The 19,431-nt window shown below is 43.4% G+C and overlaps 1 protein-coding gene across 2 annotated transcripts in view; it reads right to left on the bottom strand.

Annotated features, from left to right (window-relative positions):
* Positions 1 to 995: 995 nt before the first annotated feature.
* LZTR1 (leucine zipper like post translational regulator 1) overlaps positions 996 to 19,431 on the bottom strand; it is a 30,378-nt gene continuing 11,942 nt past the window's right edge. The window contains exons 10-21 of one of the 2 annotated variants that reach the window (XM_088534515.1): positions 19,226 to 19,378; positions 13,828 to 13,938; positions 13,294 to 13,386; positions 12,267 to 12,362; positions 11,035 to 11,218; positions 8,966 to 9,135; positions 7,541 to 7,697; positions 5,996 to 6,122; positions 4,770 to 4,919; positions 4,443 to 4,548; positions 3,865 to 3,945; positions 996 to 1,140 (exon numbers count right to left, since the gene is read on the bottom strand). In XM_088534515.1, the coding sequence (XP_088390641.1) occupies positions 1,024 to 1,140; positions 3,865 to 3,945; positions 4,443 to 4,548; positions 4,770 to 4,919; positions 5,996 to 6,122; positions 7,541 to 7,697; positions 8,966 to 9,135; positions 11,035 to 11,218; positions 12,267 to 12,362; positions 13,294 to 13,386; positions 13,828 to 13,938; positions 19,226 to 19,378 (1,545 nt within the window). In that variant the 3' untranslated portion in view covers positions 996 to 1,023. The remainder of the gene's footprint in view (positions 1,141 to 3,864; positions 3,946 to 4,442; positions 4,549 to 4,769; positions 4,920 to 5,995; positions 6,123 to 7,540; positions 7,698 to 8,965; positions 9,136 to 11,034; positions 11,219 to 12,266; positions 12,363 to 13,293; positions 13,387 to 13,827; positions 13,939 to 19,225; positions 19,379 to 19,431) is intronic. The other variant, XM_088534516.1, reaches the window with a different exon arrangement.

Genomic DNA, 19,431 nt, shown 5'->3' on the forward strand with positions numbered 1-19,431 from the left:
CGCGGGGTCACCTCACATGAGCTCAGGACCACAGCAAGTTGGCGGAGATTTTGGTTCTCAGCATCCCTGTCGCTGCCTCCCTCCTCGGGGCTCTGCGGGGGATCTCAGCGGCAGGGGAGCAGCTCTGCGCTGGGCTCCTGGGGACCCAGCAGCACCAGCCAAGGTCCTGAGCTCCCCTGCAAGCTGCAGAAGGCAGCAGGGAGGGAAAACTGCCTCCTCCCCCATTCCTGTAACGACCAACAGAGACACTTTAGTGCAAAACGAGTGACAAGATGTAGCACAGAGATTTATTTTTAACATTGTAACCTTCATCAAGCTCGGAGGTCTTCCTTTAGCTCAATTCTTTCAAAATTAAGGTCAAATCAACCATGGAATGCAAGGAGATGTTAACTGTTTATTCATACATTGATTAAAAAAGGCTTAATGAGACAGGATTAATAGATCTTAGACTCAGAGAGGACCTCTGCCATCTTCTAGCTTGACCTGCTGCAGAGGTCTGGACATGGTGGACCTGCTCCACCAATGGAGACAGCTGCAAAAGGGTTTATCTGTTAATCCCACCATGGGAGTCTCTGACAAGCCCTGTGTTCTGGTGCATCAGTCGGCTTCACCGCTAACCCCACGCCCTCTACATCCTGCTTGGTTGCATCTAAAATCCACTTACAGCCCCTGGCTGTTGCAGCTCAAGTTTCTTTAAATAGCATAATTTAAATATCATTTCAAAACATTAACAACTCACAAGCGTTCTACTTTACTGGACAGAAGTAATTATGGGCTTGATTTTGCACTTAGTTAAACCCCCAAACCACGTGGCACAGATTCATTCCCTTCACGGTCTCGACTTCAGCATCTGCCCAGCAGAGACCAAGCCCTGCTCCGCAGCAGCACAAATCGCGCGGCACCGCGGTGGCCGCGGTCGCTCTCCAGCTCCTCAGCACAGAACAGTAAATATAGAGGGTGAACTGCAAAGTGCTAGCTTTTTTTTTTGAGGAATAAAGGAAATATTTGGATTACCCAAGCACGTCATATGTCTGAGCCCAGCTCCGCGCACTGCTTGTCTGATATGTGATTAGCTAACGATTCTATGATGTCAAGGAGGAGCGGCTGACTCAGGGAGCGGAGATTTGGCAACTTGGAGACCTTCAGGGGAAAGAAAAACAAAACAGAACACAAGGAAATTAAAACCCTCCCCAAACCGTGGTTTCTGTGTCGCTGGTTTTACCCCGTCCCCCATGTGTGACACGGACAAGCCCGAGGCCGAGCAGGGCCGCAGGGAAGGGCTGATCTCCCACTGCCACGGGGGCAGGATGGGAATGGGGACAGAGGAGACCCCAGCACTGACTTTCTATGAAAAGAACAACAGCTTTTTATAACAGTAATTCTATTGTTAATGCATGCAAGCTTGGGGCTGTCCTGAAAGCACCACAACAGCCCTGACACCGAAGTCTGAGCATTCTCCTGATGCTCAGATCTTCTGGATGGGACATGTAGGAGCTGCCCGCCTTGCTCCAGGGGCTCTGAGGAGACGTGGTACCTTCAACAGGCTTAGTGGCAGCAGCAGCTTTGCCCATACGCTTGCCACAGCCAAAGCGGCTCCCTGGAGCTTTAGCCAACGCTTCAGATACATGAGAATCTCCAATAAAATTCACACTCTTAGGCTGGTCCAATCTGAAGGATGTTCTGTACCTTCCTTCCTTCTCCCCATCTTTATGGTAACCGGCATTGTAGCAACAATAGCATTCCTCCTGCTCCTAGATTTGTTGTCTGTGCTTAACATATACGTGAAGGCTTGAAGAAGAATCTACCTAAAAGCTTCTCCACTTTTTCAGCCTGTATCAACTGATGTAAGATAAGGTGTCACCACCCAAAGAAGTTGAACTATTCTGAGCATCTTTTGAAGCCCAGGAAGGAAACTGCTAAGGCTGTTTTCCAAAAAAGCTCAGGATTAATGCTTGAAATGTCCCAAATTAGGGGCTGCAAGGACTGGATGAGGATCCTAAGAGCCCCTTAAAGCTGTTGGGAATCCTGCACCGGCACTCGCAGCTCACACACGCAGGACCAGCACAGCACCACGGGCAACGACAGGGGCTGGTGGCAGAATACAAGCAAACACTTCAGCAGAGACGTTTTATTAGGGCATTTGCACAACACAGACACACAGGGGCCTCGATACACAGTGCCAAACTCCTGAACCTCTTCGAATAGCTCTTTAAATGGTCTTTCTGCAGGAAAACTTTATTTTTCTGAACAGAGGACAGCATTAACCGAGTGGAAAAAAATCAACCAGGAGACCACAACGGCCGTATTATCCAGCCTGCCTGAACCCTGCTGGCCTGCAGGGCTTGCACGGCCAGGACGCAGCGACGTGCAGAGCCCGGGGCACGCGGGGCAGCGCAGCAGCAAGCGCTCCCGCCCGCAACGGGAAGAATCCCGCACCAAAGCCTCCCGGAACAACCTCAAATGCTGTGGAATTAACATTTCTTGCACATCTGCTCGACACTCTCCCAGCCATAGTTTGGCAGAAGCTCTTCCAACAGTGAACAATTTCAAATACAAGAAGTTTCTGTGCAGCTTGGTTAGTAAAAACGAGCGCAACTGAGTAACACTCTCCATCCAAATCTTTTTTTTTTCCCCCCTGAAGTGACGCAATGCTCATTCCCCGTACGGACAAACATTTTGCTGAGAATCCTTTGAAGCTGCATGTTGCCCTGATGCCTCCAGTGGGAAGTCGAGGCCATCACACTGCAGCAATCTGGGAATACAGGGACATGTCCTGGGGACCAGGCTGCTCTGCAACCTGCAGCAGGACCGGTCTCCAGCCAGTGCTGAAGCCGGGCAGCTCCACAGGATTCACAGGGCCAGAAGAAACAAGAAAGACAAAGTCGGGGGCTGTGAGCTAGTGCTGAGGACCCTCCACTGGGTTCTGAATGTTGCCTCTGCTCTCATTTTTTTTTCTTCTGCATTTTTAAAGTGTTTTCTGAATGTAAAATGCATTACCCTTGGGCAAGCTCATCATTTAATAAAGAGCCTGAATACCTGCCTCTATCTTATCTCTCAGTACAAACCGGACCTAAGGTGCTCTAATCCTCCCCTATGGGTCAAAGTGGGAGGACTGGGAGATTAAATATACAGATGACGACAAGCTTCTCAACTGCTAACCAGGGAATTATTATCAATACATCTGTAGCATTCAGAAATCCCAATTCCCAGACTCTGTGATTTATCTAGCAATTTAACAAACACTAATAGTTCTGCAATGAACTGATGACAAGCTGGGAAGCGCTCATGGAGGGATCATATCTCGCATGATACAACTAAATGACAATACCCATATTCTCTAGAGTGAGGACAGGAATATCAGCACATGGGGCTTTTGACCTTTCTATGACTATGGAAACAACAGAAAGCCCAGTATGGTAATCTGCCTTACGAGCACATGACAATATAATCTGTGCAGCAGGGAGGGTGCTTCATCAGAAATGTGAACAGTACAATTGTAAATGCTAGAGAGAGGGAGATTTGTGCACTGGATACACGGCAAACCGATCCCGTCGTACACATGAGATCCCAGGGATGGCACGGCACAAAAGGAAGAGCTGAGAAAGAACTGGAAATGCAAGTAAATCTAGATAACTTCTGTTTTGGAAGGCCTTCAGATCTCCAAATCAGGCCATTCTGCTCCATTATTTATTTTTTAGCGGGAAGTGTATGCCCAGCAGATTTGTCACCGCGTGTCAGTGACACCCAGCTGGCTTCAGCTGTCTCACCAGAGGAAAGGAACAGATTCTAACATCAAGGTGTCTTTAACCACCGTAGTGACAGAGGACAGCAGGTCTCAAGAGCCCCAGAAAAGATGCAACCAACCTTGGTGAACTGGTGAACGATGATGTGCAGGCAGTGCCTCTTCATGTCCAGGGCTTGGGTCTTGTCAGCTGCCTCCAAAATCTACGGCGAAAACAAACCAAGATGTGATTTGCCTCCCATGTTGCTCAGACAAACAGCACATAGTACTCTAATGACCACTGAGAACATGTGGAACACGTCTGCCAAAGGCTGAATTCCTGCATATCCATGACCCACGCAGGGCCACCACCAGCAGGTTTGCATCACCTCCCTGGATGTCACTTTGGTAGGACAGGCAGCAGGAAGGCATAATTTAGGAAGAGGAGAGGAGAGGCTCTATGGATTTACAATGTATTCCAATATTAATACATTTTTCATGCTCTCCCGTACAAATGTGGTCCTAATTCCAAAGACCTCCCTAAAAAAAAGTATACTGTCTTTACCTTAAAAGCTACATGTATTTACACTCTTCAGCTTTAAGTCAAAAAACTGTGTCAAAAAAAAAAAAAGGGAATAAACTCCAGGCCTATTTGGCTTGGCCCTTTAGCTTTCTCATATTTAACACAAGTGACTAATTAAAGCTACAGGGGGACAATTACCTGGAGTACATTTTCCACCGTGACATTCATTTCTAGATTCTGCTTACAATAGGCTTGCAGTCTGTTGTTGGAGAAACCATAATAGTAAGGTGCAGCGAAGAGGTAGCTGTTAATCCCATTAAGGAAAAGAAAAAAAAGCAAAGTAAAGGTAACAGTAACTGATCCTAAACACAGCACAACGGCAGAAGTTAAAAATGTGATACATATTAGTGCAACATTGACAAATTACCCTCCTCGGTTGTGCCTGACTATCTAGAGCAAAAGGAAGTCGAGGTGCTGGGTAAGCACTTGAAACAGCTTCTTCAAGTATTTTCCATTAAAGGATACAGGGAATCCTCAGGAGGCATGTTGACTTCTCCATAATAGATATATCTAAGCATAGACTCAAACGCTTGCTTGCTGGGAACCATTTCGCCTATGGATATATTTACTTGCCCATCTTCTGGCATGAAGGAACGGAACATGGCTTCAAAGTAACTGGAAAAGGAAATAAAAATTAATGTAATATGCAAGCTCTGTGTGTCACATTCTGCAGACAGATGGTTTAACCCAAAACTATTAAGGCAGCTGTTAAGCACTGCAGCTTCCAAATAAGTAATTTCAGCTGACAACCTGGGGTAAAATATTGGTAAATTGTTATGCTTCATATAGGTCTGCCTGTGAGCAAACTCCAAACATAATCCCCATCATTTCCAACAACACGACCTGGAATTTGTCTCCGTTTCTTGAAAATTAGGACACACAGTGCTCTGATTTTTGTCTAATTTGCATAAGACCTACTAGACAGCTTAAATCACTGTGAGTTTCCTTGGTATCCGCAGGCTGCGACTGCTAGTCATGTAGCCTCGTTTTAAAGTCGTGAGATGCTTCTGGGAAAATACTCAGGTAACTAATACTGAATATTATTACTGGGACAAAATAAAAATTTCTGATGCTATTTGAAGTGGAAATTCTATGTGAATGCTTAATCTCCTGCAGCATGGAAAGGCATGCATATATGCAATGTTCTCCGTGCAAGAGAGGGACAAACCCACTTCATCCATGTGCTGAGTGGGGAGAATAATAATCATCTTTAACAGAGTGAACTACTCGCCTCTGTGACAAAGTATGTGAATAATCTAGTCTCTGTCATGCACCATTTCTTTCCATGCTTGCTCATACCTAGTCTTAGACTTTATCTGGTGATAGACACATAAGTTTCACATAACCTAAAATGGGTGTTCACCATCAGAGGATTCTTCCTGACCTCAGGGGACATCTGTTGCTTCCCATTTCCTTGAAAAAAGTCTTATACTTTACACCCTCTTTACCTCCTTGCGATTTAACTGATTCTTTGTCTGGAGATGCAGCTTCTCAAATATGGTCTGGAGAATCTCTACAGTTTTAATTTCCTCCTGTCTTTCCCTGCTGGGTATTGAATTGAAAAATATTTAATCACTGATGTTTATAGCACTTCTTGAGCAAAGCGGTATTTTGTGCACATACAAAATTCCTCCCTGACTCCTACAGAAAACAACCCACACAAGTTGCACCCGTAGGGCAACGACCCTCACCTGGAGCGGGCTGCTAGGATGGCTTTGTGGGCTGGCCGTGGGTGCCCGTCCAAGAGAAGGATGATATCACAGAACTCAGTCCCAGCTCCTTCCAGGTAAGCCTTCATGTCCTGAATTAAAGATGTTCCTGAAAATCAATACGGTGAAATAGTTAAAAAAGAGAAAGATATGATAGTGTCAAACAGACAGTTGATAACAACTAACATAAGGCTAAATCACAGCTATGGACTCCCTTTCTTTCGGGACCCACGGGGTGACTGATCAGCCTTTTCTCTGAAATGAGCTTTGTCCTTCCCCACCACAATTCATTACCTCCTGCCTATCCCTGAAGCGTGCCTGGCAGCTCTGCTTTCTAACTGCTGACAGCAAGCACTGCCAAGGAGCAAGGCAAAGCTGCTTTCTATGCATAAAGGTGATTTTTCCCTACCTTTTCACTTCCAATTACCAGGAATACAGAATTTCATCTCTTTACTTAAATGGAAAAGCTTTCCTCAATCTTTAACGAAGGCTTCTTCCATCCAACATTTTAAATAGCCTTGAAAATATACAATAATCGAAAAATAGAGCAATCATTCAAGTCTGACCCGAACACTTTCCTCATTGCGAAGTGCAGCTTTCAATTTTTTGCTGTTTCCATCTTTAGTGCCCTTTCATTTCTAAATATAGAGGCTGGCCATGCCACCTTCCAGGACAGTGCATGTCTCTTCTTCCTGGGACGACTGTCAGCCAAAGGTTTTCCACTTGACCTTCAAGCGGACTAGCATCCTCTATCTACTACTCAGTACACGCTTCTTTTTGCACAGTATTCCAAAGCAATACTGGCAATGTCTCTGAACGTCCGGGCCTCAGCAAATTTCATTATTGTGTTTCTTTTTTTGGACTCAGGATGATAAAATCTTACATAAGGCTAGTCCCAAATCAGTCCTCAATGAATTCTGTAACAGAATTATTAATCGATTCTTCTCCTTCCAGCACAATCACAGAATGAAAATGAAAGGCATGATTGTTAATGCAAGTTATTTATCTTCTCCTCCCTATCTTCCCATCGCTTCTTCCATTAACTTTTTTTGGGTTATTTTTTTCCATGTTTTTTTTTTTTCCTTTCTCTCCCATAAGATCTGTCCTGTCAGCACCAGCTTACTCCCAAGATCATCTTCCCCACCGCTGCTCCCTCTTGGGTGGCAATTCATGAGCAGGTCAACTTCCCCCGCTAACAGCTTTGTTACTTTGTTGTTCACACTAACTGAATCCCCACTGCCTTTTCATGGGGTCCTTCCTTATATCCTTCCATACCTTCTGCCTCTCTGAACACATCCAGGAGACTTGATTCTTATATATTGTTGATTCATATATTGCATGGAGATGAGTAAGTACAACACAACCCTACAGGTATTTTGATGGGAACAGTGTTCTGAGTGAAAATCCCTGAAGAAAGAACTGGAGTGTTCTTAGTCTGGGAAGCCAAATAAGCACAGCCTAAGCAAAATATGTCCCTAGCAGCTCAAAAACACCACAACCACTACCTTTATAGGACATAATAGTTACCAATGTCAAGCGGCTGATCGGAATGCATTCGAACAGGAGGCTGCTGTTTTCTCCGCACAATCTCCACTATGAGGGATGAGGAAAGATGTTCAAACTCCTTCATCATTATTACCTGGTTAAAGTGTGATTCTTTCACCACAAAGTTCAGGCAATGTTCCTTAAAGAATAAGAAAAAAAAAAAGTCACTTTACTCATACAAAGAGATATTACAGTACCACATACATTAGATAAAAAGCCCTCCCATTTCAAAATCTAACCAATTTCTTTCTGGTGGCAATATCAGTTATCAGTACAAAGAACCATCTCAATCTTCATTAGACGTTCATAATCATCCATTGCAATCTAAAAATACACTATTTGATACTGCAGAATATTCTAGCACCTTTCAACAGACTTGCACCTTGCAGTGCTGCAGCTATCCCCTATGTTGCAGGAACTGTCTCTCTCAAGGATGAGTTGTTCAGTTCTCAGTTATCCTTTGTGAGGGAAACTGCATTCTTTTCAGACAGTCATAGCCATCAGGAATGCATCTCTTTGCCTGATGTGCTGCCACAGAGCAGGCCTAATTGTCCCTTAGTTCTTTTATAAGCCCCGAGTCCCAAAGGAGCAGCATTGTGCATAAGTGGAGAATGACAACAGCTCATGACACTTCACCATGAGGAGTAACAAGCACTTGAGAGCAAAGAATGCTAATTTAAAATGATTCTGAGGAAACGGAGTGATTCAGAAAAGCCCTTGCCACCTTGTTGGTAGCTAAGGCAGGTGGAGGTACCTGATTTATCTGAAATTATTGACAGAAGATCCATGGGTGCTAAAATGCTCCATCCTTGAGCTTCTGGGCAGCTGATGGCACCAGGGTCCTATGCACCAAAGGCTGTGCCAGCACTTACGTAATTGCTGCCGACTGTTGCTGTCCTCCTGGATTTTCTTTGCCCAAACCCAGCACATAAAGAGTGTGACAGGGAGTGCTGGGACCTACTGGTTTGGCTAGCCCTACCCTGGTGGTAACTGTCAGCTTGACTTGCCCAGGCTGCAGACGTGCACCGCTGCTCACACCGGCACCGCAGGAATCTCACAGCGACCCTTGGGCTTGGGGGCAGGAGCTTCTTCTCTGCAGTTTTAAGGAGAGTCGGCTCTGGTTGCCCTTCATAGGAGCCACAGCACGACAGCACAAGCATAGTCTGAACCAAAGTCACTCTGCCTTTTGCATCCTACAGGGTAGTTCACCAAACACAGCTAACACTTTCCAAAAGCCCACATAATATTCACAAGTGCCTGGAGCACTATCCACGCTAATACATACTCCAGCAACTACAATTACAGGGAAGAACCACACTTGCAAAAGCTGACAGCTTTATAAAACATTAATTACGTCAAGATTTTTTTTATTTCTTATCAGCTACTTTGTATGCAAAATGTGATTACCTTTAGCTGATCCAGCTGAAGTTTGTTAGCATTTTCACACACAACGAGCACATTCTGCAGATCTACAGATGCTTCGATATACTGCAGGCAGAGCTGTTCCAGTCGAGAGAGCTTGAAGTTTAAGGCTAGTTTGTATACATCCATAATAAGTAACACATCCTGCACATGGCCTGAAAATACAAGAGATAACAATGCCTTTCTGTATCTCTAGAGACTTCAAAGGAAAAACAATGCAAAATAATTTTTAGTATGAACCTGAATGGACAGAGATTAGTAAAGTATTTTTATGAGAAAAAAAAATCCATTGCTTCTTTGACTAAATCAAGAACTGGTACTGAAAAGAGGGGACAAACAGTCTTTCAAAACCGAGGGCTGAAAGCAGCCACCCCAGAACATGTTTCAGACTAAGACTTTGTGTCAATCTAGAGCCCAAATTTAAAAACCTCTCAGAAGAAAGTGAAGGCCCTAAACTCATTAACAAGCTCACACATAAGCAGCCTCATTTTGCAACACGTTGAAGTCCCAGGTATTAACGAAGCACTAGCAACCAGCTCCCCAGTTTTGACAGGCTCTTAGGAGAACAGGCTGTGCTTGCGCATGCAACACATCTAAGGCTGGGCTAGAAGAGAGGGCTGAAGGTAAGGAGGGCAGTGGGGACCCAGGCTGGCTACTGCACGAGGGCTACTGGGACATGAAATGAAAGAAGCCACCGCAGCCTTTGCTTTTCTCCCGGGGGACCTCTGGCCATCTGCCGTAACTACTTTTTTTTTGACAGAGAAAAGCTGCCTTGCACGTAATGTGGCTTCCCTGGATCTAATAAGCAAAATCTCATTTGCTAGGCATGCCCAACTCTATTAGTGCAGCCTCCAAAAGGAGGATTCCCCAGAGCTGCTGCCCTCCGGACTAAGAGCAGCAACCAGGAATAGGTACAATCAGAGCCACTGGGGGATTGCAGCAGATTAACAGCACTGCAGAAAGGCAGGCACCAGGGAGATGGTTTGAGGGGCTGGCGAGAAAGGTCTGGGAAAGCCTGTAACAAAGGGAGAAGTTCAATGTGCTAATCCCTTCCTTAGTCTGATTCTGCCCCACAATGGATGTGCTGAGAATTAACCAAGGGGCTAAGACTGGGATCTGGCAATGCTGGCAGCAACCAAGGAGGAGATTCTCTTGTCCCCATTCCTTAGGTTTGCTCTGGGACATGCCATTTTGCAGAGAAAGCCTGTAGATCGCTTCCTTGGGACCACCACATATGAATTAGTGTTTTCTTGAGAATTACCTTGTCCTAGAAAGGACAAACTGAAACAAAGCTTCCAGTGTCCGGGTAGATGTACCTCAGGTGAAAGCACTGGGCCAGGTGCCTGCACCTTGCCGGGCCCTCACCAAAGGGAGCTCCCCTCGTGGCCCAGCAGACCTCATTGCTCAGTCATAGCCACGAATTAGTTTTGCTGTGTCAGAGCTGAGTGGTCTCTGGCTATTGCCTCTCATCCTCTAAGTGTTTTAAATTCAGGGATCTTCAGTGAATGCATCTAATGGATTTTTCCTTCTTGAGGCGTTTCTTTGGATTGACTTTTTGAAGAGAGGATGAATACTGCCTTGCTCTGCCTTTCTCTGCGGCAGCCTCGAGCAGTAGCAGAGAAAGGAAATAAGCCAGTATAAGATGCATGGTTCTTCTAAGCAGGCTGCTGTAACACAGAGCCTGTTCAGTGTAATAGATAAATTATCTGCCTGCAGAGGAGCTTTCCTGCAGTTTCCACTGTGAAATGTACCCAAAGCTACCAAGTAAAACTTGCATTCCTGCAAGTTTAAGATTTACCTCCCATTTCTCTGTTCAAAACACATTTTTTATACTTCTTCAGAAAGACGAAGAACCTAGTTTCCCTTGATATTTGAAAAGAATCAAGGAACACTGGAGCACTGCACAGTATGTGTTGACAGAAATTTGCAATATACTTTTTTAATCTCAGGTAAGTAATTAGGTGCTAAGAGCTTATCTGCAAATGCTTACTCCATACCAAAGTAAATATCTGTTTCTGAGTTGCTAATATTTTGTTTTCACCCTGCTGTCTTACCTTTGCGGGGGTATTTTATTTTATCCGTGTACAGAAACTGCATGAGCACCTCGAAGGGCTGAGCTTCGGCCTCGCGGATGGGCACCTCCAGGAGAGGCTGCAGGCGGCACAGCTTGACACTGCCACCAATCCCATCCTTCTGACACGCCGCCTGTCCCTCGTCTTCAATATCTTGCTTTGACTTCTAAGGAGAGAGAAAAAACGCTCAAACATGACCATAAGGTAGTGTCAACCCATACCCATTACCATTAGGCCAGAGGAAGGATCCTTCTCATGCCTGCACAATCTTCAAGGTTCAAAACGCACGTGCCTTACAGGGAACAGGAGTTCCCTCTCCTGTTGCAAATCCAGATCAAAATAAATAGGAATTCCTGGATAAATCTCAAAAATGACCTTGGAAAAAAAAGGAAGGAGTAGCACAGACCTTCCCATCAACTGCTTCACAGCCAAGAGAGAAGGAAGACACACCAACAAATTGCACACAACCCTGCCTTGCAGAGTCAGAGCACAAAGTGCTCTGCAAAACTATTTTGAGGTTGTTGCTTCAAAGTTTCACTCTGACAGCCCTTTCCTTGCAGCCTTTTCCAGGGAAGATGGAGGGCTATGGGGTGGCAAAGCAACTAGCAAAAGGGCAATGAAACATCCGTGTGTCTAGAAGACCTGTTGGCATCTTCTCTTCATGTCTTACCTGCTGCTACCACTTCCTCAAAAATAACAAAATGTTTGATGATGAAAAGCTGTCTGTAAAGTTGAGCATTTTCCACATGCACCAGCAATATAGGAAAATTAGAAAATACTAAAGTACAAGCCACTCTCAAAACCTTAACTCCTTCTTCTCTCTAATCTCTCTCATCTTGCAGGCCATCCCAAACTGCCTGCAGCCTTTGCCCTTCCCAGAGCATAGGATAAGCCTTCCACCCTAGGGGCGTGCTACAAGATTCAAACAGACAGCTAAGACAGGGCCCGTGAACCATTCTGCCAAATCCAGATAACTGGATTAACGCTGGTTCCTCCACGTTATGCTCTTTCCCTGCTCTAACCCATGTGCAATACCCTATGTTAATACCAACTATCCCCAGTATTGCACGTGCCTGGCATCACCTGAGCATCAGATGCTGATCTGCTCCTACACCTGTCTCAGCAAATGTTGTATTTTCCCTAACGATTTTATATCCAGATTTGGACAGAACAAGCATTACCTTGCCATAGGATTACTGCTCTGAAACACTTGCCTGTTTCAGTCTCTCCCTTGCCTGTATGATTTTCTTCCTCAGCCACTTGCAGCGGGCAGTAACGATTGCAGCATGTCCCCGGACTCGTTCTTCCTTCTGTCAGAGGCAAAAGGAGAGCACACAACAAACTCGTTTTTACAAATCACATGGTAGTGCAAGATGGCAGAAGCAGCAGAACCCTGGGCTGATTCTCAGGTACCATATGGGTACTTTAAGTTAAAAACAAAAGCAAGCTTATATCTTCTCTGCATATTCAGATGAGACTCAACACCTACTTTTTCCTAAAGACTCAGCAATGGCAAAAATCATTTGAGAAGAGTCTTTGTTGTATTTACTGACTAGAAGTTGTGCAAGTTCAGTACCACAGATTCTACTCCTTGGCTTTACATCTGATTTTTAGATTGTCTTTCATTCAAAGCCACAGTATACATGTTCATCTGTTACTGTGGGTCAACATCTGCTATTTGCAAAGTCTTCTGTAACAATGTTTTTTGTAAAAAGGATATAGTTAAGTTGAAATTTCTCAGAGAAAAGAGCATTTTCTAAGGAAAAATGCTTTTTTTAACTTTGATAATTGTTTTCATTATTGGAGAGTAACATTCTTTTCTACTGTTTTATCATTCCATTTTATTTCAGTAAATAAAAACAGATCCTGAAATAGATCTGCAAAACACTGACCTGCTCTTCCCATGAAAAGAGGCCCAGAGGCACAAGTCCTTACTATCATTTTCACACTGCAATTACATATAAAGTACTCTGATAAATTCAAGTTCTGTCTCAGTGACACAGAGATTTTCTGCTTCAAAGTTTACAAAGTTGTTTTTTTTTCTTTCCTTTGCAGTTTTATAAATTTACCTGGATTAGATAACATTTTCACCAGGGGTTCTCATAAGCTAATTCCAGGATTTCTGGCCCAAATATGGGGCAAATTAGATTTTTCTCAACTAGCATTCTACATGATGCATACACCTGTATCACATATTCAGTCGGTCCAGCCAAAACACCATTTTCACTAAAACGTACTCACCTCTCCCAGAACAAACTCCAAGTCACTAAATTGCCTGTTTTCCCACAGCCTTCCATAATCCTCATGTAGTGTGCACTTTGGATAACAAGAAAACTAAAAGAAAAAACAAACAGCAAGACTTATTTTTATCCATTTCAACTGGCTGTCTCCAAAGCTCTGTAGTTACATCCTATTCCTGGATTTTCCTGTTAACTTGATCTCAGTGTAGCATAGAAACCATAGAAAATAGGGATGAACCAAGTATCCAAGGATTTCCTTTGCAGTGACAGCAACGAAAAACAACATAAAGTAACAACCAAGATTTGTGTCTTATCACACAGATTAGGATTTCATGGCTAGGAGCCTCATCTGGTCTCCAAACCTATTTGCAAGTCCCACATAATATAAACACTGGAGCGTGGGAGGAGGATGCGATCTGCTACAAACCCCTGGAAATCTCACAATTTTGGATTCTTACGGGTCGGTAGGGAGCAGCAGCAGGACGTGGAGAGAAGCAAAGCAGGAGTTTAGTTTAGTTTGTGTAAGCTACGTTACCTGGAACCTGTACATCTCGCCACTTCTAATGTTATTGTCCACGGTCCCGCCGAAGATGTACATGGCATCGGAGATGACGGCCGCAGCATGGAAGAGCCTCCCACTGGGTAGCTAGAGGACAGAAAAAAAAAAGGACAAAATAGCTACAGGAATAAACCCCATTTCTTTCTCCTCCCAGGAAGGAGGGCCTGTAACAGAGCAGCAGTAAGCAGAGGAAGCCAAAGCAGTCTGAAGTGACACGACTCTTTGCATACTAACACTGATGTTTATTATATTTTCAGGTTGTTTCCTGATCATATGCAGAACTTGCTGTCCAGCCACATTTAGAAACAGCTCTTCATTGCATCTTCTGATCCAAATCACCCATCGCACAGCTCTATGAACGGCACTTCAGCAATTGTATCATTTTCCCAGCAGTGCGACTTGAAGCTAAGTTTTATGCAGGAAAATAAAACCATGGCATAAACACAGCCCACGAATGAGAGCAGTATATAAACTCAGAGCTTAATCTGAGCATCGCCCGGGATGCAAACTGCTCTTTATCTCAGCAGGATATTGAGCTTTGGACCTGCAATGCCACATGCTGCAAAAGGGCTCTGCAGTGGAAGAGTCGGCACCCTGGAGAAAAGGCTCCTTTCTCCAAAATGCTGGAAAAATAAAGTCCAGGGTTCATGAAGCCTCAGCTGTTTATAGGACTGAGGGATGGGACAACGTCCTGTTGCACAACCTTCGACTTGGTATTTGACATTTTTTACAGAGGGAAGGAATCCCGGGAACTCGAAGGTGCAGAGGAACCTTCTTGTATAAGATAGACCAGATTATTTTCACCCATTTCCCTCAATTTTACACAAGGTATTGGGTCAAATCAGCACACCTCACTGAGATATCTAAAGCAAAATTTTCAAGTGATTTTACTTTTTTTTTTGGTAGTTTGATTAGGCTTGTTTCCTTTTTCATACAGCAAATCTTGCAAAAATCTTTGCCTATTAAATAAAAAAGCCTCTGGTAGAATAAATCTTTTCTTCCCATACATATTTATAGACTCGACTCAAGCAAAATCAGACAAGGAAAAATATTATGTTTATCTGGAGAGGCACATTTTCCATGAAACCATGCTGGCCGGCATTTTTCATTCCCACAGAATTATCCCTTCTACCACAGCATCACACAACGGCCTCATTTAACTTGCTACTCACCCGAATATTTCTGACTCTTTTTTTCCCCATCAAACTACAGCTTTCAAGGACACAGTCCCCTCTGTGGTAACTAATGTCTGCATTTTTGTTGATGTTGCTCTCAAATGCACAGCCACTAATTTGGTCACCTTAAAGAGCATGTTTGTGCCATTTTAAAGAGACATCTAAGTTACTCTAGGTAAAACTCCTTACTCTTCAGCATATTTAATAGATCTTTCTTAGCAGCAAGCTTAAATTTTCTTTGGTAAATACCCTGCTGAAGAGATTACTGAATAATATTGATTCAACAGTAAATTCCTGCTGGCCCCTAGTTGGTATATCTCCAAAAGAGGATGATACTATTGGAAAACTGAATCCATTTTATAAGGGCTATATTAATTCTTGGCAGTAATCTCTTTTTTTTTTCAGCTTAATCAGATATATTGTATAAGTTGACAAATACATCAGTTGATCCTGTGATCAGCTGGAGCTCCAATCTCATCTGATATATGAAGACTGCTTGTCAAGACCTGTTGCTGCAAAACTATATGGGCTGACATTAGTTATATTATGGTTTTAAAACAGATACTCAAATCATAAAATAAAATAAAATAAAACCCTCCTATCAGAGATCTGATGCAAGTCATCCCACTTGTAACTACCTGAGCCATTCTCACTCTTTCTTTTCTTTTTTTTTTTTAAATAAATACCACTTAAATTTTGCTTTTAATTGAAATAATTCTCTAACAGTAAAGGACTTGCTTTTAAAAAGCAGTTATTACAATAAACACCATTTATGTTTTGCCACTAAAAAACCTTGAGCATTTTCATAATTGATGCCAGAGAAAAAACATGAATCATCCAAACATTTTAACAGGTAAGGCATGACCTGTTGGTTACTTTATACTTAACTCAAGCAAGGATTAAATAGGAATGTTATAATGTTAAGGAACTTTTTAACAATGTTTTTTCTTTATTTGCACTGGTTGGTACCACAGTGGCCAAGTAACTAAAGTCCAGCTACTTACTAATAAGTTCAGCAAGCCAATGATTCCACCTCTCAAACGAACGTATCACATTTTTAAACTAGACAATAACAGAAATGGTAAACATTAAAGGATAATCCAGAAGAAGAAAGGCCATATATGGTGCCTCAAACCATGCTACAGCTGAGGGCTTTGGGATATTTCATTCAGCTGAACGAAATTAGCAGAATGTGAAGCAGTGCAAAGTTGGATGGCCAGAGATCCTCCTACCATGGGAAACTACACACGAAACAGCCATGCAACAACGCTAGGGAAAATAACGGTTTTCTGTTTTCTACCATTAATATCCAGTCCTTGCCAGACCTTTTTAGAGCCCGTCTGTCTTTCCTGAAGATCTTCTTTGCCAGAGTCACACCTGCACGGTGAGACATTCCCTCCACTCCATGCACGAGACCAACAAGCCCTGAACCTGTCGCTTGCTTCTGTAACAGCCAAACTGTATTTGCTACCATTTACTAATGCCTTGTGGGGCAAACATCTTGGCCCAAATGCAGAACCATCAAACTTGATGTATCAGTCACATTCACTTCTGGCAGGAAGAGGTTTCCACGAGTATCTTCAAGCACTTCATAATCCTTAATGTTAAAGCTACCTCTCGTCCTCATCCTGAATCTTTCTTGCTGCATTATCAGCTCATTAATTCTTGTCCTATCCATTAGAAACATGGAAAAGAGGTTATTCTCCTCTCTGCACTGTGTCCACTGTGGGTCACGTTTGCCGATTGTCCATACTGCTTTCCAACAGCTTCTGCAGATGGTCAACACATTGGTATTCCACCCATCTGCCAAACTGAAGGGTTTTACTAGTTGCCATTTATCAGACCTGCCATAGAGAACAAGTCTGTCACTCAAATATACCGTTGCTGTCGCCCTGCTCACAACACTGTAAGCCAAATTTACAGCCACTAAGCGCTGCTTTCAGAGGAAGAAAGTCAATTTAGAGAAAAATGAGGAACCGAATCCCCATCTTGCTAGATAAAACAGTCATTCTACTTTCCTTCTTTTATGTGAACAGTCTAATCAACTGTTCCACAACCTGCCTGCAACATAAGAACGTGTTGGTTATTCTATCTTGGGAAAGAAGTGCAAGAAAATTGTATTAATTTGCTGAAGTCATAAAGGAAGCCAAGAGTAGAACAAAACGTGTGCAATCTCCAAGGTATCTCTGAGTTGCCTGTTCTGGGCAAAGTTTAACATTATTCTAAGACTTTCAGGGCTTTCTGGCTTCCCATAACCCAGCTGTTAGAACTGCAAACCTGATATATACAGTATGAATCTGCTTTTTTTTTTTTTTTTTTTTTGACAGTTTTATTTTGATGTCCTCTCTTCCTCTTTTCTCCAGGTATTCACCATGTTAAATCACCAAGTCCTGCTGCACATAAGAGCACAGTGTCCCTTTGCAGTTCTGTGAAACCCCATTCACATTTGGCCATGTTCTAACCTGCTAAAACTCACCACCATCTTTCTGCTGCTTATTGTTTTCCTTGAAGCTAAAACCTTCCCAATGTCATCCATGCCAGTCTGTGCTCTGATCATTATCCATTAGTTCCCAGATCATTCATGAGGAAGCTCCACGCTCTCTGCATGGAGCTCAAGCCCTTCTCCTCACCGTCCCTATCTGTCTTTCTGGTTGCTTGAGCTATCTCACCATGTCCCTGGTCCCAGTGAGGTCTCAGCTCTGCAGCAGCACAAGGTTTCTTCCTTCCTATCTGTGCAGAGCTGCTGAGATGGGCTCCCAGTTGTGCTATTCTCACAGCACAAGTGCAAGGACCTTTCCAATGGTTTTGCCCCCAGATGCTTCCCATGTCCCTCAGGCCTTCACTTCTCTTCACATTATGACTACTCTTCCCCAGAGTACCAGAGTATGAACATTCCAGATAACAAAGCTGAAATTATGTTCAATATTCTCGCAAAAAGCCTAACACCTTAGGGACAGGCCTGTGTTAGGCATGCTTGTTGATAAAGGTAGGTTTATCTACTGATGAAGTCCACCTGGTGTGATGACAACAGCTTATCTAAATCAGCACTGTGCACACATAACTCGAGTCCCACGGGGCAGATAACCTGGGCAGAACTCTGCTTTTGATTTGCAGTGGCTGCAGCTTCAGTAACAGTTTCCACTGGACATCTCCATGTGGGAATCTGAAGGGTTATCATCCTCCTCCTCATTCAGAGTGCACACGAGACTGCTAGAAATCGTGGGCTCTCCAAGCTGCATTGCCAGCTTGAAAATATTTGCCAGCTCTAGACTCTGTATTTATCTCTCAATCACCACAATCTCCTTACTTCACCAGCAGTGCCTGACAAAACAAATTCTAGAGTCAAGCCTGACAGCTTTCATGATCCCGGGTGGCATCTCTCCCTCAGATACACTGCCCCGTTTCATCTGTTGAAGTGTTTTGTCTATTTAAGGTTAATGAGATTTGCAATTGGAGGCTCCCTTCGAGCTGGGACCTTTGCTTTCAAAAGCAGATCTCATCTGTCACCTTTGCTTCCCTTTCGGATTTGCTTGCCACACAGCTGGCATGACCCCAATCATTATTTTCAAAAATCCAAGTGCTTCAGAAAGCAGCACACTCATTTTCTTGGTGTTTCTTACACTTAGATCTCATTCTGTATCCTCTATGGACTGCGGAAATTGAGTTTGTCCTGTGGTGCTAATGCAGGTTCTCATTTGACTTCCAAAGTCGTGTTTTGCTTCCCTCTGTGTTAAAGAGCCTCGAAATCACTCATGTAGTTGAGATGACAGCCCCGAGCATGACCTCAGGGGCTAAAATCCCCACACTTTAAAATAAACTTTGTGAAATCTGTATAAATCCCTATAAAAACCCATGTAGTGCAATTTTGGCCTGGTTAGATATAAATTCAGCTTAACTTGAAGTCTTTAACAAATTAAGTGGAAGCAACGTAAAATTAGAATTAAATCAGACAAATGGTTTCCACTCAGAGGTCTATACTACTTTTTTATATAGAATTTGGAACTCATATGTGCAAAACCGAGGCTTAAATCTTTCTTAGCTTGCAGATTAAAGCAGAGTGGCTCAAAAAAAGGAAATTCCAAGGAAAGAGGAAAGAAGTGGAGAGGAGAAAGGATGCACAAGACTGGAATCTACTTTCTCCTCCTGCCATAGAATTTAATTTGCATTTTTTTTTCACTTCTGTGTGTTACTTTATTTACCTCTGAGTCTGTTGTGGGTGGTTGCTTAACTGCTGTTATGCCGAAATCTAAAGCAAATACATCCCGAGATTTTTTTAAACCACGTTCTTCTGAGGGCAAGGAAGGAGCTTCTTCTGGGGCAGATACTCTCTCGGCCGCTTCTGGATGGGACACCTGGTTACAAGATTTAAAAACAATAACGTATAAAAGTATAGGTGGGAGGCATG

The sequence above is a fragment of the Tinamus guttatus genome, unplaced genomic scaffold (genome assembly GCF_059628265.1).
Source record: "Tinamus guttatus ecotype Peru unplaced genomic scaffold, ASM5962826v1 Tinamus_guttatus_pri_ptg000563l, whole genome shotgun sequence".
NCBI lineage: Eukaryota > Metazoa > Chordata > Aves > Tinamiformes > Tinamidae > Tinamus > Tinamus guttatus.